Source organism: Serinus canaria, chromosome 9 (assembly GCF_022539315.1).
Source record: "Serinus canaria isolate serCan28SL12 chromosome 9, serCan2020, whole genome shotgun sequence".
Lineage (NCBI taxonomy): Eukaryota > Metazoa > Chordata > Aves > Passeriformes > Fringillidae > Serinus > Serinus canaria.
In genome coordinates, this window is record NC_066323.1 from 9553725 (window position 1) to 9575136 (window position 21412).

The following is a 21412-nucleotide window of genomic DNA, read 5'->3' on the forward strand; positions in this document are numbered from 1 at the left end:
TCTCCAAAAACAATACAGATTGGAATTTAATAAATTCAGATTACATTCAATGCTGAAGTCCACTTCATACAGTTGCCTCTCACTCTTCCTTACCAATCAAAAGGAGGAGGACAGCTGCCATGATTACGAAGCAGAGGTTCTTGCCATTCCTCCGTGGAGGAGGCATGCTGGCATGCAGGTGCTCTGGTCTCCCAACTTCCCCTCCTTCCTCCTCATCAGCAGCCAGGTTCATCTCCACGTGGCTGTTGTCTCCATCCGTTTGCCGGGCAATGCTGAAGCGCGTGTACGATGTTGGCTCGCCACTAAACTGTGTGGAAAGGCAGTCAGGAGATGGAAGAGTTGGCTACACCAGCCTGCAGTCCTTGCAGACAGCTGCACCTGTGCTCCAACCCAAACACTGCTGGTCCACCTGCAGCTGCTCCACTGCAGCGAGCATTTGGGCTGTCATTAATTCAAGATGGATGCTTTAAACACAGTTAAGACTCAGACCCACCCAGGGTCTCTAGAGTCTATTCAGATTCCATTTACCCTGCACAAGTTTGGAGTCGCACTGATCAGTCTAGCCTGGAGTCTTACAGATATGAGGCAGGCAATGGCACCAGCATTTCCCACGTGACCCCATGGCTGAGGCTGATTCAAGCAGAAACTCCTGGTTTTAATCAGCAGAGCACAGATGAGACTTGACTGTGTACCATATACACTTTGATGAACACAGAGGAAACAGAAAGCAACTGTTCGTGGGCCTTTGAGCCACATCCACTTTGATGTAAATACTCTCATCCAGCACCTGGATAATTTTGTATTAAACTGCCCTATGGCTACCCTTAAATTACACTATTACACACATGGTAGTATTACAAAGCAGCTAGGCTGAAGAGAGATGACCCTTGGGCATTATGCTAGCTAAGATGAAAGCTGAGGCTACACCTCTTGCACCCACCAACAACTGGCACTGTTTGACAGGTTTTTACCAGTGCCCAAGTAGAGCTTTTAGTCTGGAGCCCACTGTTCTAAACAGGTGCAAAGCACAGCCCAGCCTCCCACAGAACAGCAGCCCATGCACAAGGCAGCTGCTCAGATTAACTCAATTCCAGGCATAGCCAGGCACTGGCAGAACCACTCTGCTTCCATTAGAGATGCTGAAATTGCCTGCAGCTGTGGTTCTGCTGGGGAGTAGAGTGAGACTGGCAAAAAGGCCAAAGGAATAGCTTTGGGAGCAGCACTCTCCTTTGTAGTGGAGAAGCACCTGGTAACAAGCACCCTGTTACAACCTCAGCAGCTCATCCACAGTTCTCAGCTCACTCTTAAACTATTTGTCAGAGCTGGAAGTGAAGACACCAGATATCTGCTTGCTTGGGCAAAAGAAACCAATGTCATTTCAGACCTGCAGCTCCACTCCGACCCACACTAACCACAATGAAGCGGCTGCCTGCTCATATTTTGTAAAGGGCAACACTGCAGTCTGTCCTAACACTCTCCCTGCTCAGCTGCTCCACAGCTTGGCTTCCCTCACACCTGAGGCATGTCCTCACACAGAGGACATGCCCCAACCCTACATATCACCCATTCTTGTTCGGAGACCAAACCACCACACTCTCAGTTGTAGCCTTGGGTCATTTCACAATCCAAGCTCTCTAGGACCAGCAGGCTTGGCTGAACAAGTTCCTGCACATTTGTTTCAAGCACAGGTTGCTTTCAAAAGCTGGACTTGTGGTTGAATTCCCACCCCCCAAGTAACAATAGAACACATGTTGATTGTCCCAGTAGGCATTTGAACGGCTTCCTCAGCAGCACTTCCTTCTGCAACTTTATTCAAGGCCCGCCCCCCCTTTCTTAACAGCCCTGAGACCCAAAACATGATAGCAGCTAGTGATAAACCCACCAGCATGAACTGCTTGAGCCACTTCCTTATCATGGCCAGCTACTTGCAGTGACATCTGGCTCACCACCCATACAGCAGTACCTAACGCTGCTTTGGATTCATCATCTTCTCCAATACTGATAAGTAGTGATATTTTTAAAAATAAACATAGCTCCCTACTCATTAAAATATCTTTCATACAGTTTCATCAACACAGCCACCTGTTGTACAGTTTAGCTATACTAAATTCTCCAACTCATGTATATTCAGACAATGAACTATATGGAAAATATAAAAATAATATTATGCATATTATTATTATTACATATTATTACATTTATATGTATATACATATAATCTCATATACAGATGGTGTTGAACCTTTCTGCTGCAGTATCATCAGCCCACCAAGAGACAAACATCATTGGGGTACCATGTCTTACCAAGTTAGAGATTGCTGCTCTGGCATGATCCATTGCCTTCTGGACAAATGAAAACCAACTTCACCAAAGCCCTAGAAGTTCAGAATACAAAAAGGTTAGGCTGTTCTCCTGCAACCTGAGGTCAGTTACTGCCACTAGTGCATTGCTGCCCATGGATTTTCTGCACATACTTCCACCTAAGTCACTACATTAGTGAACCTGCATGAACCTTGAATGCAACCTAGAAGTTCCCCTGGTAATGATAAGCTTCAAATCAACTCTCTGTTGAACTTTGGGCATACTGACAGGTATACAAACGAGGCATAAAGTCTCCAATGGCTAAGTTCAGCCAGGGGTCTTATTAATGGTGGGGACATCTCTATTTAGGGAGTGCTGGCAAGAGGCATCTACTCAAGTGCCACCATGGACTCTAGATATCTAGGGTTCCTGGGCTCCGTCTCAATGACAGGATGAGTCCAACTGGAAGAGAGAAGTCACATAAGGCCATAAGGCAAAGCAGCACAAACTCCAACCCCAACAAAACACTTTAATACGAACATCCCTCCTAGACACCTATGTTCTCTACAACTTTGTGAAGGCAATTTCTGTCTTGCAAAGTCTCTGAAAATCGCTAAGAGCATCTTTCCAAAATAATTTCAGCAACTTTTAAAATTCTAAGTTCTCTGCAAACATATCTGAAAGGTAAAGTGAAACTGATTTACTTCTCAATTTCTTCCTGAAAAACGTTTGCAATTTAGCGAGTGACCAGACAGGTGTTGAGGCTGGGAGCAAGCAACCTGAGTATGCCCTCAAGCGCCGCTGCTAATAGGTGCTCTGGTCTTCAGGTGCACGTTTATTAGCTCTACACCCGGGAGCTCTGCAAGGTTTTATTTGGAAATCAAATAAAGCGGCCATTGCTTATTTCACCTTTTATTTAGGGCAAGAACACGTGGAGGTGAAACCGCGACAGATTTGAGAAGCCTTCCCCAAGCGACAACCTGAGGCCCCAGGCTCCCACCAGGGCATGAGTGGACTGAGCATGTGGAGGGTCTGCTAAGAGGGAAGAGGCAGGGAAGCACAAAGGGCCTGCACCTGGCAGGGATGCTGGCCGGCTGCGCGATGCCTCTCCGAGCCCCTCCAGCCAGGCCCCGATCTTTCAGCGGCAAAGAGAAGAAAAAGAGAGAAAAGCGAGCGCGTTTGAGCAGCCACCCCGCGGGGCTGGGCGGCTCCGGTGTCGCCAGCAGGGCCCAGCTGCGGGCTGCCCGATAAGCGGCGGGCGATAGGCGGCCGGCGGCGGGCACGTCTGCCCCGTGCCTGCCGAGCGGGGCCCGTCAAGGTCGCGGGCACTGCCGCATGCGGCGCGGCCCCGGCCGCCAGCAGGGCCCCCGCGCCGCCGCCGCGGCTCCCGCGCCGCCTCCCTCCGTCTGTCCGTCCGTGCTCGCCTCCCGCCCCGCTCCCCGGCCTTCCGCTCCCGCCGTGCCGCGGCCCCGCGCCGGCTCACCCGCAGCAGCTCCAGCGCCGCGCCGGGCTCCTCTGCGGCGCCCGTAGTGGTGTTAACGTGCCGGGATTGGCCCAGGCGCGGCCCAGAGCGCGGAACGCCCCTCTCGGGCAGGAGGGCCCCGCCTCTATCCTGCCCTGAGCACGTTCCCGCCGCCCCTGCGGCTGCTCATGCTGCCGCGAGTCCTGCGGCCCGCACAGCCCACCCAAGGGCTCGGGCTGCTGTGTGCCCTGCCTGGCCTTGCTGCGCAGAGGGAACGTAAGGAAGCACAGAATCACAGAGGAGAGCTCCAAGATCATCCAGTCCAACCATGAACCCAGCATCACCACTGTAACCACTAAACCGTGTGACCTGGCACCTTTTAAGCACTCCAGAGGACATGACTCCATCACCTCTCTAGAAACCTATTCCAGTGCCTGAAACGGTGAAAAACAATTTTCTAATACCTAATTTGAATCAACCATCTCAGCTAAAGGCCATTTCCTCTAATCGTCTCACTGTAGGCATAGTGGAAGAGACTGGTCCCCTCCTCGCTACGACCTACTTCATTTATAAAGAATGAAGCTGCTTGCTTTATAAATTGCCTGTAAGTGCTTTTGGTACAGCGAAGGAGCCACTTACCAAGTGGCATGTGTTTCACTAGCTGCACACCAAGTCCCAGTTTCCCCACAGGAAGGCTAGATGTGGGCCAGGGAGATGAGGTTAATAACTTTGTGGGAAGGCATACTTGTAGAAGAAGGAGTAGGTCACAGATTTAGCATTCTCACGCTCTCAGCATTTTGAGGGATGAGGGCAGGAAAAATATTTTCCTCCCTGGGGGGTGCAAACAAGACACAGGACTTGCTCTGGCTTGGGAGGCTCTCAGCACCCTCAGGTCCCAGCAAGTCTCATGGGCTCAGGGCTGTCTTTTAAGATCTGAATGGGTAGAGACACCCAGGGTGCCTTTCCTTTGTGTTGGGCTGCACAGATTGCTATTTCATTTGTGCAACAGGAAGCGTGGCAGGTATTATGACTTCCAGCCCCTAAACACAAGTATGGACAGCCTGCATCAGGACACAGGCTGTGGCCCACAAAGAGATGTCTCTGCTTCCAGCCTCAGTCCTTCAGCTCAGTGCATCCCTCAAAAGCGTCTCACAGCTACAGAACGCTTGGAGGTTCGTGTGTGCGCATGTTCTGCAGTACGGTGCTCATCTGTCCCTTGCTCATTAGAAAAATAAATCAGTAGGCCTGGATTATTGCCTCAAATCCTCTCCCAAGAAAGAAGGATGGGAGCAGAAAGTTTTTAGTTTGGCAGGAACACATGATTTGCAAAGAGGATTATGTTTGGTGAAAAGCAATACATTCCTGTGCTGATAAAAGGGGGATTAACTAGACCTGAAATTCGGCGTGGAGGACTGGAGACAGGTCTGTAAAGTGTCTCTCGTTGTTTACCAGAGGAGGTCTGAGCGGGGCTCCAGTGCCCGGGCTCTCTCTTCTCTAGATTCATCCCTCACCAGCTGTGATGATGCCAGTCATGGGAGAGAAAACCATTGTCACTTGCCATGTGACTGACCCGTGGTACACGGCGCTGGCTGGTGCCTCGGTGGAAGCCCAAGGTTTAAGAGGGTTCAGAAAGAGTTTAGATCAGGCCTGCAGGCTGGATGCTCCGCTCATTTCTCACCACAACCGCCTGGATGCAGCCTGCTGCTCAGGAAAGTGTAACCCGGGGAAAGCAGCCGCAGCTCTGGCCTGTTTTGGTTTTTTTTTTTGGTTTTTTTTTTAATGCTCCTCCTGGGCTCCCCCCACCAAGCCCTCAGCTTCCTTTACCTGTGCACACCGTGCCAGGCGCAGGGCAGCGATTCCACACCGAGCTCCCGCCAAAGGAGGGACACCTGCAGGGCGCTCAGGTTCCGGGCGCTCCCCGGAGCAGTGTCGCAATGCAGGAGGGAGGCGGCAATGGGATTTATTCCGCCCCGCGGCCCCGGCCCGCCGTGCCTCCCTTCCGGCCACGGCAGGGGAGGTGCCCGCCCCAAGCCGCCCTTGCAGACGCTTGCTGCAGGTGTTTTCCGTTCCCAATCACAACATGCGTGTGCTCGGCAGTCGGTTCCCCATTTCTACAAGTGCAGGAAAAAGAGAGAGAAAGCTGACATTCTAGAAACTCAGACATTTTTGCACCTCAGCTGGTTTTGGTGGTAAAATACCTTAAAATGAGGGTTCTTCAAAAGCAGTGTTGTGTACCCCTGAGCAGTGGAGCACCCTTCACCTTGCAAGTTGGCTGGGTGTCGGCGCTTGGTGGCTGGTGCCACCTCTCTGAGGGACACCTGCTGTTCAGACAGACATACCTGTACTGCTGGCAATACTCAGCTCAGAAGCTCAGGCTGCCCAGAACAACTAAAAAATCTTTGCGAGGAACAGAGAGCAAAAACTGGGAAATAGATGAAGAGGAAAGAGGATGTAGGATTGTTTATTGCTGACTTCTGATCTATCTTCCCAGCATCAGGGTGTTCCTCCTCATTGTGGTTTGGCAAGCCAAACTATTTGGCCATTTCAGGAGATGTCCATGTGTCCTCTGAACTCACAAACTAGGGGGTTTGTGAGTCCTCTGACTCGACTCAAATGACTCCACATGCTTTTGTGCAATATCTCATGATGTGTCAGTGTCCTTCCTCTGGGATGCTGAGAACATGTGATCAAAAATATGGTTTCACTTCAGTTTTGCAGCAGGATTTGGTGATCCTTGTTGGTCCCTTCCAACTCAGAATATTCTGTGAAAAGCTGTTTTTCCAGCAGCTTATCACAAACAATGTTGTGAGGTGACTTGAGCCCTTCCATGGCAAGAAATACTGCAATTAACATGGCTCTTCAGTCTGGAAGGGATGGAAAAGCCGAGAACCAAGTGCTGGAGTGTGGTGCTGGATTGGATCTGCTGTTGGGCTGAGGCCAAGGGCTGTGGGACATGCAGTGGTCTGTGGGGTGGGAGGTGGTTATAGGGCTCCCATTGGCTGTGCACTCCATGGAACAGGGGCTGTGTGGCACTCCAGGCACCCCAGGTGCAGAGCCAGAGAGGTAACAGGCATCTGGAGACAAAAGAAAGACTTTGATCTTCTGCCCTGAATGCAACTGCTTCCTCTGATCCCACTCAGAGCAGGAGTGGCAGTGCCACCTCCAGCCTTGCTGGGTTTAAGGGATACACTGTGTGTGCTCCCATGTCACCTCATGGGTGCAGTCAGCTATTAAACGTCCCAGGAAGCTGAGAAATCAAATTTTTTCAGTATCAGAATCATACTGTAACCCCTCTACTACCCTAACCTTCCATGTTAGGTCTGGCAGGAAGGGCTCCCAGGAGAGCCTGCCCTTTCTGCTCCTGTCTCCCCAAGCCGAGTGCAATAGCCAAGAATTTCACAACACCACGAGTATCCCCATTCTCCAGAAGACCACATATTTTGGCTTTTGCTGCTGCATTTCTCAATTACGTGGCAAAAAGTGGGTAAAGTAGTTGGGTATGATCCTCTAAAGAAAAGCCATCATACTGTCTTGGAGAATGTCATTCCATCCTGCTCTCTTCCAGCCATCCAGGCACCCACAGCCATACTTGGGAGCTGTTGTTCCTTGGCCACAGCCCTGACATGTGCTGCCATGCTGGCTGAGGAAGGAGAGGGACTGTGACAGGCCCTGGCATGTGGGAGAGGATCTGCTGTCTCTTATCCTGTAGCAAAGAGGCTGTGGAGGAGGTGAGGGAAAAGGCACTTGGGAGAATGAAAGTGCAGTGGGTAAAGCTACAGCCGGCCACAGCATTGTTGTCCCTTCAAAAGAACACTCGTCTTTGCATCCTTCCTGGGGAAGCACCTGGGGCTGGCCTGGCTCTCCACATTTTCCACAGCTGGCCTGGAGAGGAGACAGAGCACCAAGCACCTGGAGGAGAGCTGTGGGGCTGAGCACAGTCAGCTCTTGCTCCTATAGGGCTCTTGCTCCTATAAAGATGCTGACCTGGGATTTCCCATGGAACACCCCCTCAAAATCCTCTGGGATTTTTTTTTTTTCTTTCCTGTAATGTGGAGTCTCATCTCCCCATCTCTCCTGTCACACAAGGAGGGATGTGGGTGCAGTGATGCTCATTACTGCTGCTCTGCTTGCCAGGGGCTGGTATGGAGGCCCAGCAGAGAGGCTTATGCTTGTACACTGCCCCAGTGGGACTAAAACAGTCTGGCTCTTAGCGGGGCTTCCTTGCTTGCAAAGACTGGGTTTCACTGGGATTTTAACCACCAAGTTGTGGGGAACCCTCTGTGCTCCTTGCACCACCCCACCTAACTGACAGGGAGGAGGGCGGACTGTTATCCCCGCTCTGTGCCCGCCCAGAGGGCACGGAGAGATGAACGATGATCAAAGAGCTTTAGCAGCTTTAGTGTTGCTTGCTGCCTGGCAGTTACCCCTGCTGGCAAGCTGCTGGCCCTCCCCAAGGGCAGCTGAGGGGGAGAGCAGCAGTGCCAGGACACCCCTTGGCTGCAGGGCGCTGATACCACCGCTGCCAAGAGCCCGAGTGCTCCGGCTGCAGCCAGGGCCGGTGCAGCTCTGTGGGGCTGTTGTTGACCTGGAGCCTTTGCCCCTGTAGGGTCGGCCTGGCAGAGCTCTGCCTGTCTTGGCAGCTGCACCTCGGCGGTGCCTTGTGTCCCTGCTCTGATAGCAGCCCTGCCCCGTGAGGCCCTGCTTTTATCTGCCCTGGGTCAGGGCGGCTGCGGCTGTGGCAGGGGGGCTGCGGGGCTGGGCCCTCCAGCAAGTGTAAAAACAAGCTCAGGATGTGAACACAATAGCCAAGGACCGGCCTTTGAAAAGCAGGGGGACGCAGCGTGGCCGCCCTGGGGCACATCAAAGGTCCCTCTCACCCTGCACTGCCGAAAAAGGCCCGTGTTGTTTGATGGCTACCCATGGACTGGCCCCGGCACAAGCGGCCAAGGGTCTGAGTGAGGGGAAGTGGAAAGGGAAAAGAAATCAGCGGGGAGAGAACACAGGAGCTGGGACACAGCCATGTGGGTCTCTTCCTCAAAAACCTGGGCTGGTCATGAATTCTCTTGGTCCGCTTTATTCTGGCTCTTGCTAATCTGGAGTGCTGTGTCTGGAGTGTAGTGCACAGCCCCTCTTTCTCCTTTTTCAGTGCACCTCCAGGCAGGTCACTTTTCCAAAGTGCTTCACGTGCAATTTTGTAAGCACTTCTCTTGAATAATCAGCATTTGCTACAGCTGAGGGCTTGTTGGGGTTTCTCCCTTCCAGACTTGGTGGTTGGAATCTTAGAGAACCAGACATACAATGTGGTGTTTTGCTCAAGAAGGCCAGCAGGAAAGTTACTGTTACTTAACAGCCTTGGAACAGCTCTCTGCAATGCCTTGGACAGAGCCATGAAAGGACATGAAGATATGGTGGGAGTGATTTGTTTGGTATGCTGGACATGTGCCTGCCCGGCGGGGTCCTGCAATACCTGCTGTACCTCTCTAGCAGGACCTGGTCCTGCAAGAATCCCTGGCTGCTCACTCCTGTGCTTCCAAAGGGCCTGGAAAGCCCGGGAGAGTTTTGCCTCCGATTTGCTCTGCAGCGTGTGCACACGTTGCTGCTTTTGGATAAAAGACAGCGTGAGCCTGCTCAGTGGGAACCACCCTCTGTGATAAGGGCACATGTTGACTTAGAGATTAGAACTATCCACTGCTTTGTTTTTTTATAATGTGCATTTATTGGTGTAAGAGCGGTGCAAAGGACAAAGGAAAAGCACGACATAAAAAAGCCAGTACTGTGTGCAGCATTGCAGGCTCCGAGGGAGAAAAGGTGTCCCCAAGAGGGCTGGATGATGGCTCTGCTCTTGGGAAGAGGCTGAAGCCTGCAGGTGCTGGCCCCAGGCATGTGGGAGCAGCAGGCAAAGCCTCCTCTGTGGATTTGTGATTGAAGGGGTCTCATGGCCCTTCTTCTCTTGATGCCATTGTCAGGGTAATTAAATGCTCCCAGGCAGGTGCCAGAGCCTTTTGCAAACTGAGAGTTGGCTTTGTCTTGTTGACCTGCTGGAAATACTTTGTTTTAGGGTGGATTAATCTTTCATAGCAATATCTGAAAGCAAAGAGGAGACTTTAATTGGGGTGGGATTAGCACAATGGGGCTGGACAGGGAGAGTAGGAGCTTTCTCACTACCTGCTAATTGGCTCCTCTCTGCATTTGGTGGCAGCTGTGACACCTGCCCCCGGCTGCTGTGTGCAGCTTTGTGCCATGGGGACCCAGGGGATGCCATGTGCCTTGTAGGTTTATTTATGGAGCAGAGAATGAGATGTGGTGTTCTAACCAGGGTACCTTAATTTGTCTCTGGCAGCCAGGGATGGGATGCTTTCCTCACTCAGGTGCTTGACACGACTCTGGGGGACTCATGCCTTTCTCTTGTGCTGTTGTGGGGTCCCAGGGGCTGATCTGAAACCCAGGGGCTGTTGTTTGCAGCCAGCTCTCACTGCCAGGCACAGGCAGGCAACAGACATGGTCTATATAAATGTGAGTCTGGAATTGTTTTCCCTGGGACAGGAGAACCAGGTCAGTGCCTCAAGGGCAAATCCTCCGGGAGGTGTGTGCTTGGAGAAGGACTGTGACCTCCCAGCTCTTGGAATAAGCAGCCTGTGCCTCAGCCAAATTGCTGACCTTCCCACGCCTGCTGGTCTGCCGTGCAACAGCCTCCTGTCCCTGGCAGGCATTGTCCCCCCAGGTCCCCTTCAAGGGCAAATGTCCATGGTAGGCTATGAGGAGAAAAAACTTTTCCTGTCCCCCTCTGTCTTGGCAGGCATCCTTTGGGATGCACACAGGGCAGGGCTGCTCTTGCTCAGTGGGAAGAGCTGTTTTTGCCCTAGGGGGAAAAAAATCAGTTTGTATTTTTGTCTTGATGTGGCCTGAGAGTCAAAATCTTTCCTGCAGCTAGAAAAACTCTCAGGTCAAACTAATGGAAACAACTTCCCTTGCTCTCTTCCCCACTCCTCCAGTGAATAGTGGGCTGTGTTTGGTTTTAGCTCCTGACTTTTAGTCATCTGTGGTCTGTAAAGGCATGGTCAGCAGGGACCATTTCTAACACCAGCCTCTCCTTTAGCTCTGCTTGGCTCAGTATGTCCATGAGAACTGCTCTGGAGGCTGCTGAGCCCCCTGTGCCAGTGCAGGCTTCCTCCTCAGCCTCATGCCATTGTGAAGTTTGCTCACTGTCATTACCCTTCTCTGGAGAAAGCACCTTTCTTTGCCATTGCATGTCCTGGTGGCTTTCATGGTAGATGTGAATTTGGAGGTTTTATTTATTACTCAGTGATGCAAAAATGGCAAAGGGGCCCAGGGTGATGTGCACCTCTCCTAGTGCTGCTCCAGCCCTCCCTTCTCTTCCTCATCTTTGGAGACTGGGGCTGAAAGGCCTTGTCCCTGTGCTTTATCCCACAGCAGGGACTTGGGGAAGAAGTGACACCCAGAAGAGAGGCTTGTCCAGGGCTGAGTACTGCTTGGCTGTCAGCAGGAAGTGGTGGTGCTGGGCCCCCACCACCTCTGCCTCAGCTTCCTGCACCCCACAGGGTGCTGTGCTCACAGGTGTGGATGCCAGCCAGGTGGACAAACCCACATGTCCCACACATGTACATCACAACACAAGTTGGGGCACACACACATGTACATGCACATGTACACCCCAACCCACACATTCACCCAACCTGAGTGTGCCAACATCTCTCCAGGCATGTCCATCCCCTCCCATCCCTCTGCCCCCTTGCCTGCCAAAGCAGGAGGGAGCAAGCAGCAGGTGGGAGGGCTTGCCCAGCACCTTGGTGTGGATCTGGCACTGGTAGAGGTGACAGGAAAGGAAGGGAAGGTGTTTTTTTCCCATTGAGCTGTACTTGGGATGCTTTCCCACCTGTGTTGGGAGGCAGAATCACTTGGGGACAGCTGAAGAAGTCCCACCAAGGGCTGAAGGCTTTCCTCAAGCAGGTGGGACTACTCCCTATGCCTGACTCAGGTGCTTGTGGGTGACCCTGTGGGGTGGCCAAGGCTGGTGGGTGAGTGTCACAGAGCTGGGAAGGCTCAGGGTCATCAGGGGAGGAGCACGTCCCTTCCACAAACACAGTGTCTCTACTGTCCATCTGGCTTTTTAAAGCCTCAGCATTTTCCCTTGCGAGCTTCTTGCAAGACAGACGAGTATGAAAATAAAGCTCCTGACCAAAGAAAATGCTCACAGCCCACTCAGAGGGCGTGTTAACCTCGTCATTCACCAAAAGCAAACATCAGGAGTGACGTGGTTATTTTAGGTAGCTGTAGCAGAGAAAAGCCCCTCTGTTTTTCAAACAAGGTGCCTTTTCATTCGGACGTTGGGGGCGGCTCTAAGAAACTAGTGGTATGTCACTGGGACACCCACTGGAAATGCAGATGTTACCTTGCGGCAGGAAAAGACTTCTTTGCATCCAAAGCCTTGGAGCAGGCAGGAAGCAGCTCCCAAGAGTGCTGACCGTGGTATTTCCGCAGAATCCCCCCAGCCAGGCTGGGACCGCTGGCCGTTTGTTCGTCCCCTTTGAAGGACACAAAGCCCTCATCACGCTGAGCCCCACAGCTTGGCCACTTCCCTCCTGGCCCAGGGCAGCACCATCGGACATGGAACTGCTGGGAGGAAAAGCAAACAGAAAGGAGGCCAGAAGGGCTGGACAGAAGACAGGGGTGTTATCAGGTACCCCATCTGTGAGGCTCTGTTGGAACAGGGGGAGAAGGCTGGGGCCATCAAAGCTGCTCTGATGGCCTCGATCCAGATTATAGAAAGGTTTCAGCCAGCTTCTCTTGGGCTTCTTTCTTCTCATGGTGGGCTCTACTTCCTCCCAAACCAGGGACAGGCCCCACCATCCTCTTCCTCTTCTCTGTCTGGGGGATGACCTGTGGAATGCTAGGCATTGCAGAGGGCAGCCCCTGCCCTGGGGAGCCCCTTTGGTCATCTGTGGGGCCAGAGGGCCCTTGGGTGGGCCAGTACCCCAGGAAAGGTTTGGAAGCATGATTGAGGCTATGGCCTGGGCGATAAGCCAGCCTGTGGGGAAGAGTTCCACTCTTGGGGGCACACCCATCCCAGCTGATTGCAGTTTATATGCACTGTACAAGATCCTAGATAGTATAGAAAGTCACATACACGTTTGTGGGTGTCTGTGTATACATTATGTGTGGCTTTTCTGTGAACATATGCACATGGTCAAATTATCTCAGCAGTTTGGGAAGCGGTGTCTTGCTGACCTGAGCTGCAGCTGGGCTGCTGAGGGCTCACAAGCCAGTTCCCTGTGGGGTGACCCCTTTGGGTGCTCTGGGACAGACACAGTGACATTCTGGTTGTGCCAATGTCTGACTTCTCTTCCCAGCCTGGCAGCATGGGAGCCTAGTCAGGCTGGCAGCATCTGTGGTGGCTCCCAGACCTGTATGGGAAGGGACAGAAAGGTCCCTGGGTGTGTCACCAGGGCTGTGCACAGGAGATGGTCCCCCAGCTGTGGCAGAGCAGTGTTTCTGAGAGCTAGAGCACGGGGAGATTTTGCCCACATACCCTCTGCAGCACTTCTGCTTCCCAAGAAGGTTTGACATCCGGGGCTGGCTTTTTGGTGAAACAGTGAGCTGTTCTGGTTAGCAAAAGTCCCCAGCTCTGCCCTGTGCTCCCCTGTCTGCTGCCCTCTGCCACTCTCACCCCACCATCGCTGCCCCATGGCCACCTCCTGGGAGTGTCCCATCACCCATGGCCAGGCAGGAGATGTCGGGGCTGGGGTCTCTAACAGGAATGATTCTGGTTGCCTTGTGCTGGGAAAAGGTGATTTTCCCTGCCCAGAAGGGGAAGCTGCAGCCGGAAGAACTCCTACCCCAAACTCCTCCAAGGCCAGCATTTTTCCTGGTGACCTTGAGGCAGAGATGGAGGCAGCCAGCTGGCTTCCAGGACAGTATCCTGCTCTTCTAAAATGCCTGCTTGGTCTCTAAATAACACCTGGCATGGATCTTTCCCCAGGCACCAGAGCAATGAGAGACTGAGCCCTCTATACTCTCATGCTGCAGGACTCATGCCTCATTTTACAGCTGGGGAAACTGAGGTGCAGTGGGGTCCCTTACTCTGCCTTGCAGCAAGCTCGTGATGCAGCCCTGTGGGTTTGCAGGGCACTGGGAAGTGCTTTCCAGGGGCAGAGGGCTGGTCTCCACTAGAAGGGGGGGATTTGTGGAGGGCTGTTGCCCTGCCAGGAGGTCCACACTTACTCCCACCCCAGCTGTGCTGTCAGGGCAGCCTGGGCACCTTCACCTGCCCAGAGGAGGGATCCAGAGGGGCGGGCCCAGTGTCTCAACCCCCTGCAGCAGCCCCCCTGCCCTCATCACCCACTGCCCCTCCTGGCCATATCTCCGAGGAATTGTGGTTCCTGTCCCTCCAGTTGCCTCCTGGGGCAATCAGTGGGGAAAACATGGGCCTTATCTATGGGCCAGCTGTGGGAAGGGCTCCCTGCCATCCCTATCGGTGGGAGTGGCTCCAGACCTGGGGCAGAGGGGAGCCAGCCCCATTCCTGCTGTGCTGGGGCCAGGGCTGGGGGCATTGTCACTCCCCCACACTGGCCATTGCAGGGTGTTGCTTAAAATTTTGGGATCCCTCTCCAGCCTGGTGGCCAGTGTTGCTGTGACACTGACAGATTTGCAGGGGTCCAGCCAAGGCCAATGAGCTGGGCAGTTGTGGATTGTGTGGAATGTTGAAGGCAGATAGTGGCAGCAGACTTACTACTGCTAGCAGGATCCACATCCCTCATCCACTTCCACCAAACTCTCAGCAGCAATTTCCTCACCAGGGAGATGCTTGCAGGGCTGAGATGGGCTCAAAGGGCCAGCACCTTGGAAAAGGCTTTCCTGCCCTCTCACAGGTCTGATAGACCTTTGTATTTTATTTATTTCTCGAGTTGTCCCACCCTCCTGTTCCCAGTGGCTCAGCAGAATGCTGCTGGAAAACTGGCAGGGTGGGGATGCTGAGTCTCTCCTAAACCCCAGGAGTGTGGGGAAAGGGGTCATCTGTGGCCATGCAAAGCGTGGGCATCCCTTTGAAGACGTGCCTGTGGAGGGTGGTTTCCCCCAGAGGCAGGTACCAGGCATCACCCCATGCTATGGGATGCCAGTGCTCTCAGGGGGCTGGTCCTGCCTGGCACAGGGACTGGGCAGAGCGTGGGAGGTCCCTCGGGAGAGGGAGCATCCTGGCTGCTCTGTGCCACTGAGCAGGGTCTGTCCCTCTGTGTCCTGTCCCAGCAGTGACCATGGATCATCAGAAGCTCAGGGTGCAGATCTTTATTGTCCGCTTGTCTGGCTGCACCACAGCCTGAGCTGGGCATGGGTTTCTCACTCCCCAGCATCCCAATCAGGCACTGTGGCCTCAGGCTCTGGGTGGGAGAGGAGAGTATGAGAAGGAATGTGTTTTGGTCTCCTACCAGCTTCTACCAAGGATATAAATGAGGAGTTTTCTTCTCTGCCATGTCCTGGCCATGGGTGGTGGTGATGGTCAGCTGGGAGCCTGCTGTGCCTGCCAAGGTCAGCTCCTCTGGCCATAACCACAGGGAATTAGAGATGGGTGGAAAACTGTCTAAACCCCATACAAATATTTGCATTTTAAGGGCTTTTCCAAGTATTGGGGAATGCTGACACAGCAGCAGTGTGGGAGAGCTGGCATACTGAGGGGGTCTGCTTGGCTTTTTTTTTTTTGGGGGGGGGGGAGAAGCAGGATTTCCATGGTCAAAGAGTTTTGTTTAAAATAAGAAAAAAAAGAGTTTTGTTTAAAATAAGAAAAAAAAGCCTAAATGAGCAAATGGGGAGAATTTCCAGCACTGCTGCAGGTTTCTCTGCCAGCTCCTTGGGGCTAAACAGCCACCCTGATGCTGAGTGGAACAAAAACCTACAAACCACCCGTTGCCCTGCGTTGGTGGGTATATGGCTCCCGTCTCTGTGCTCTTTTTTCCTTCTCTGCTGAAATGGGTTTTGGCAGGAAAGGGAGTCCCTGTGGCTCTGCCCTGGAGCATCCTGAAGGTCTGGAGCTGAGGTAGAACTGGTGGGAGCCTTACCCATCTGTTGCCCCCCATGCCCATGCCAGGGGATGCTTTTGGCCGTGGTGGCAGCCTGTGTGGTGAACCCCGGCTGGGGAACAAGGGTGGCCGTGGGCCCTGGTGGCAGCAGGACCATACATCCCAGGCAGAGACAGGGGCTGGAATAAGGGAGGAATTGGAGGGACTCTGGGCTATCCCATCCCACTGCATTCCCCCTCTCCACACCCATTTCCGCCAGCTCCTTGGGCAGGTTGAAGCAAGCAAGGAACAGGCACATCCTGTCCTGCTGGTGCAGGGGGGGCTCAGCACCTTGGGCTGCAGGGCCGAGAGCCCTCCGTGTCCCCAGGGGACAGTTCTGGGGTGGTGACACCCTGACCCCCAATAGCTGTCCCCAGCAGGACAGCGAGTGGGTGTGTCCTGGCCCCATGCAGGGTGGTCTTGGGCACGGTGAAGGGGCTGGGGGCTCAGTGCAGGTGGGTGAGGGCTGTGGGTGTCACTGGTGCATCCAGCTCCACCAGGGATGCAGAGAAGAGTGTGTGCAGCAAGGGAGCGCTCCTTGCACACATGTATATGTGTGCTGGGGCTCACTCATGCAGAGCATCAGTGTGTGGGGCTGCCCTCTGCTCTGGGCTTGGGGCCCAGCTGTGTTCTGCATCCCCCTCATGGGTTGGCAGGTTGCTCCATGCCCCACAGCTGTACCTTGCACCTTGGGGTGTGCTGTGCTTCGGGAATGCAGGGGACCAGGGCTCAGTCAGGCTCAGGTACTACCTGAGTGGCAAGAAGGATCATCAAGGTGTTACATCAGTGAGTCAGGGACAGCCAGACACAGGTGTAGTGGGCAAGGGGACCAGCACGTGCCCCTCTGCAGCGGGCACCCATGGGTGGTGCTGGCCCTGGGGCCATGCCAGGCAGGGGAAGAGGCTCCTGCACGTGTCTGGGCAGTGCAGCACGTGTGGCTGCGTGCTTTGGGCTGGGCTCTGCTTCCCTGGGGCCAGGGATACGTGCAGATCATCCCAGTGCTGATGGACCACAGAGGGATGAACACCAGGTGGACAGCAGGACAGCAGGACTGCCATGCCATAGCCTGCAGTGACAGTTGCATAAAGGCCAGCAGATGTCATGGGAGCTGACGTATTTCTTCGGCTGTGGGCAATGCTGGTGATACAGGGGTGCTGGGTGGGGGGCCCCCATTGGTCCCATGCACGCCGTGGGGCCAGGAGCAGCCATGGTGAGGGGTTTGCTGGTGCAAGGTGTGGGTAATTGTGTTCATGAATGTGAGTGCAGAGGGCTGGATGTGCAGCATGCAGTGTGCCAGGTTAGGGTACAGCATGTAGAGCAGGAAAGAGTATGTACAGTGTGTAGGGACAGGGATATGGGCCTTGGTTAAAGGAGCTGAGAGGGGAGGGCCAGGTGTGCACAGTCCCCACAAGACTCTCTCCTCCCTCATCCCACTCCCTTCCACTGAAGCATCCACACCCATTCCCTCCTCCTGGCCCCTCCCCACCATCCCATTCCCATGACAACAGCAGCATCCTGCTCCTACAGCAAGGTGCAGAGCACTCATCTGGGGCCCTGGTGCCACTCTGGCTGCAGCAGAAGCTCCCTGCCAGAAGGGCAAAGGGTAGTGCTCCCAAGGGGACCCAGTATAAACCAGAGCTCATTTTCCTTGAAGAGTTTGGAGAACGCCTGGAGCTGTGGACACCCCTGGAACCCATGATGGTTCTGGGATCCATCTAAGACAAGGGTACGCTGCTCTCCTGCCTAAGCCCCCAGCTCCCCACTCAGCTTGTTCCCGCCAGCCCCCTGGTCCCTTCCCCAGGCCGGGGCCCTGCTGCTGTCCCCAAGCCGGGGCTCTGAGCGCTGGCCAGCCCTGCCCTCTAGTGCCCCGGGAGCTGCTCCGTGCAGGCTCAGCCCCGGCTCCCCGGAGCTGGGCCCCCAGAGTCCTCCCAGGGCCCGCGGAGCCGAGCAGGGGCTGACAGACTCCCCACCGCCCCGCGGCATCACCTCCCACCCTGACACTGCTGCTGAGGGGACATGAGGACACGTCCCGGAGCCTCCAGAGCACCACCAGCCCAGGTCCGAGCTCCCCGAGGGCGCAGCGCTGTCGCCCCAGCACAGGTGCCCTGCGCCCCAGGCCTTGGGACACGCGGGCGTGACCGTACGGGTGACAATTGCCTTCCCGGTACCCCGGGTCGATAACCGGGTGGCCGAAGCACTCGGAGGGCCGGGACGCTGTGGGGCCACGCCAATGGGTGCCCGCGACTGCGGGAGAGGGAGGGAGGCTCTGCAGCCCTGGTTAAACTGGAACGAGGCGCGGCATCGTCCCGCGGTCCCTGCCCTGGGGACTCTGACCCCGCGGGCCGGCCAGGGGAGCTGAGGCAGGCAGTGAGGAGCAGCCCCACAGCCACTGGGACGGAGACAGCGAGGAGCCGAACAGGATGGATCCCACTTTGGAGCTGGCAGATGATCCCAGGTGAGTGCTGGAGACTCCCGTGCCGTTTTGCAGCCGGGCAAATCCAACTTCTTGGATCAGAATTTTGGATGATTCATTCCCTCTGAAAAGGAAAGGAAGGCGCTTGGAGGTGAGGCAAACCAGCCAGGGGACTGCTCGGACCCTGCGGGGCTGGGTGTCCCCGTGTCCCTGTGGCGCCGTGCAGCACTCCCGGTTCTGCTCCGCAGGTTCTCCCGCCCTTTGGTGGAGATGCTGATCAGGAACTTCAGCGTGCCGGCAGCCTGCTTCTCCCTGCCGCCCACCTCCCGGCAGCTGCTGCACCGTAGGTGGGGGGACGGGGTAGGGAGGACCCTCCTGTTGTCGCTGGCGGGAGCAGGACAGGGATGAAGGTGGTAGGGTGGCCGAGGCAAGTGCAGGCACGGAGCAGCCCCAGAAGTCAGAAACTGGACTGCTGCCGGGGTCTTAGCCTCCCATCCCATAGTCCTGCCTGTAGGGATGGGGACAGCCCTGGAAGGGCCCGCACTGGGGCAGGTGTCATGGGACAGGGAACAATGGTACAGAAGGTACAGAAGCGCGGGCACAGACAGGCATGTCCAGGGCATGGCACAGAGGTTCCTAAACCTGGGCAGTGGTGGGTCGAGGGGCAGCTCCCTGCAGTAGTGGCCCCAGGAGGAACTGGACAGGATGAAGACAGCTTCTCACCCCTCCCTGGCAGAGCTGGACATGGCCCAACTCATCATCCTGGGCCTCTGCACCACCATGACGCTGCTGTCGGTTGCAATCTACGTGGAAGAGGTTTCGTACCTCTTCCGCAAGATCCGCTGCCCTATCAAGATGAAGACCCTCTGCTGGAGCAGCTCAGCCCCTACGGTAAGCTGGGCTCTGGGGGTGCTGGGGGGCATCACCCTGGGGGGCCAGGGCCACCCAAGGGGTGCCAGCCCACAAGAAGGGGGAGTGCCAGTGTGCCAAGCTCACGCGTCCCCCAGGTTGTGTCAGTGGTCAGCTGCTTTGGCCTGTGGTTCCCACGCTCCATGACGGTGGTGGAGATGGCTACCACGGCGTGAGTATCACCCACCCTGGGACAGGGCACTACGGAGCCCACAGGGCTTGACCTGCCTTCCTCCTCCTCCCCAGGTACTTCGCTGTCTGCTTCTACCTGCTGATGATGGTCATGGTGGAGGGCTTTGGGGGGAAGGAAGCACTGCTCAGCACCCTGAAGGATGTGCCCATGGTGGTCAGCACTGGGCCCTGCTGCTGCTGCTGCCCCTGCCTGCCCCGAATCACCATGACCAGGTGAGGGGGAGCTGGGATAAACCTCTGCCCCTGGAGGGCTTTCACCCTGTGCTTCTGCTGGGCTGGAAGAGAATTCCCTGGGCAGGGACTTGGGGACTTCAGAGTGCTACCGGTTTCTCTCACCATGCCAGGAAAAAGCTTAAATTGATGATCCTGGGGACTTTCCAGTATGCCCTCTTCAAGGCTGTCGCTGTCTTCCTAGGCCTGATCCTGGCCACCGATGGGAATTACAACCCTGCTGACGTGAGTGCCAGAGCACAGGGATGGGCAGGTTGATGACCTATACAGGAATCCTCCACCTGAACTTTGTCAGCTCAGTAATGTTTTCTGTGTGTCCCCCTCAGATTTCAGGGGAGAGCGTGGCCCTCTGGATCAACACCTTGGTTGGTGTCTCTGCCCTCTTTGGGCTGTGGGGCCTGGGCATCCTCTTCCGGCAGGCCCGGCTGCACCTGGCTGAGCAGAACATGCAGGCCAAGTTCACCTGTTTCCAGGTGAGCCACTGTCCTGCCCAGCTCCCTCCTAGGTGAGGGGGTTCTGCAGCACTGACGGGGTGAGGCAGCATGAGGGACGATGGTGGGGCAGGAGCCACTGCTGGGTGAGAGCCCTGCTGGCTGCAGGACAGGGGGAAGGTGAAGGCTGAGAGTCAGGCAGTGGCACAGCCCTCACTGTGGGGTCTTGGTGGCCACAGATCCTGCTCCTCCTGACGGCGCTCCAGCCTGCCATCTTCAGCATCCTGGCCAACAATGGCAGCATAGCCTGCTCACCGCCCTTCTCCTCCAAGGCCAGGTCCCAGCGTAAGTAGGGAGCTGAGAGAGCACCACCACATGCTCCCAGCCAGGCCCCTCCATCACGTGGATGGCATGGTGGGTAGGCATGGTGGCTGAGGGCAGCTTCAAAAGACCCCTCTCCTGTTCCAGAGATGAATGTGCAGCTGCTGATCCCGCAGACCTTCATCCTGGCAGTGCTGACGCGGATGTACTACCGCAAGCAGGATGACAAGCCGGGCTACCAGCCCGTCAGCTTCGCACCCACAGGCGCCGAGGCCAAGGCGTGAGCTGGAGGGACAAACTGGGGTGCAAAGGGGCAGAGTAGGAATGAGGGGTTGGTCTACCCTGCACAACCCTCTCCTCCTCCCCTCGCCCCCCTGGGGAACTGCTGGCAGCAGAAGAGGCAGAAGGGGAAAGAGCATCTTGGGAAAGAATGGAATGTCTGAAACCTAAAAGCCATAAGACAAGGGGGTCCATGGAGCCACCTCCAGCCCAGGGGCTCTTGCCTAGCACTGAGTAAAGATAAATTTTTACAAGAGTCTTGCATTGGTGACTGGCTTCATGTTATCTCTGCCTAGGCTGGGTGGGAGATGACTCCATACAGGGGGAGGAGGATGGAGCCCAGATTAACACAGCCATGGCATGGGACCATCACAGGATGCCCAATATCCAGCTGTGACACTGAGCTCTGGGTGCTGCCGGCTGGGGTCCCACAGCCAAGGCGAGCCCAGGCCAGTGGTGATTTCTCCCAAGCTATCAGAATGGATCTGATCTGTCCCTAGGACCTGTTCTCTGTGGGACTGGCTGCTCCTGAAAGCACACAGGAAGCATCCACACCTGCCAGTTAGGAAGTAGGTAAAGGAAGGAACCTTAAAGCAACTTCCTAACACTGGGAATTAGTCAATGCTGCCTTAAGCAGCCTCAGTTTAGTACCAGAATCTGCTCCAGACACGGGGATGGACATCGGGAGCAATAACAATTTGCAGAAACCACTGGGTAATATTTTGACCCTAAGTGTTCATTACAGATGCCAGAAGCACAACTCAGACCATGGTTTCAAATGAGCAGATCACATGTTAAAAAAAGC

At 55.1% G+C, this 21412-nt stretch overlaps 3 protein-coding genes across 6 annotated transcripts in view; 1 reads left to right on the forward strand and 2 right to left on the reverse strand.

The window, feature by feature from the left end:
• TFRC (transferrin receptor) overlaps positions 1-5723 on the reverse strand; it is a 17844-nt gene extending 12121 nt beyond the window's left edge. Inside the window, exons 1-3 of one of the 4 annotated variants that reach the window (XM_009089127.4) lie at positions 5588-5723; positions 2305-2375; positions 94-307 (exon numbers count right to left, since the gene is read on the reverse strand). In XM_009089127.4, the coding sequence (XP_009087375.1) occupies positions 94-307; positions 2305-2337 (247 nt within the window). In that variant the 5' untranslated portion in view covers positions 2338-2375; positions 5588-5723. Of the gene's footprint in view, positions 1-93; positions 308-2304; positions 2376-3210; positions 3262-3375; positions 3460-3784; positions 3909-5587 lie in introns of those variants that run through there. The other 3 variants (XM_050978198.1, XM_030227075.2, XM_030227074.2) reach the window with 3 other exon arrangements.
• Positions 3440-17972, reverse strand: LOC127059923 (uncharacterized). The gene is made up of 3 exons (XM_050978125.1): positions 12174-17972; positions 9499-9798; positions 3440-3918 (listed from the first exon to the last, which is right to left on the reverse strand). Exons 1-3 carry the CDS (start codon positions 12844-12846, stop codon positions 3440-3442), a joined length of 1452 nt encoding a protein of 483 aa, XP_050834082.1. The 5' UTR covers positions 12847-17972.
• A 135-nt stretch (positions 17973-18107) lies between these two features.
• Positions 18108-20863, forward strand: SLC51A (solute carrier family 51 subunit alpha). The gene is made up of 9 exons (XM_009089131.4): positions 18108-18286; positions 18493-18587; positions 18981-19135; positions 19252-19325; positions 19400-19558; positions 19690-19801; positions 19903-20049; positions 20247-20352; positions 20476-20863. Exons 1-9 carry the CDS (start codon positions 18252-18254, stop codon positions 20610-20612), a joined length of 1020 nt encoding a protein of 339 aa, XP_009087379.1. The 5' UTR covers positions 18108-18251; the 3' UTR covers positions 20613-20863.
• Positions 20864-21412: the final 549 nt, after the last annotated feature.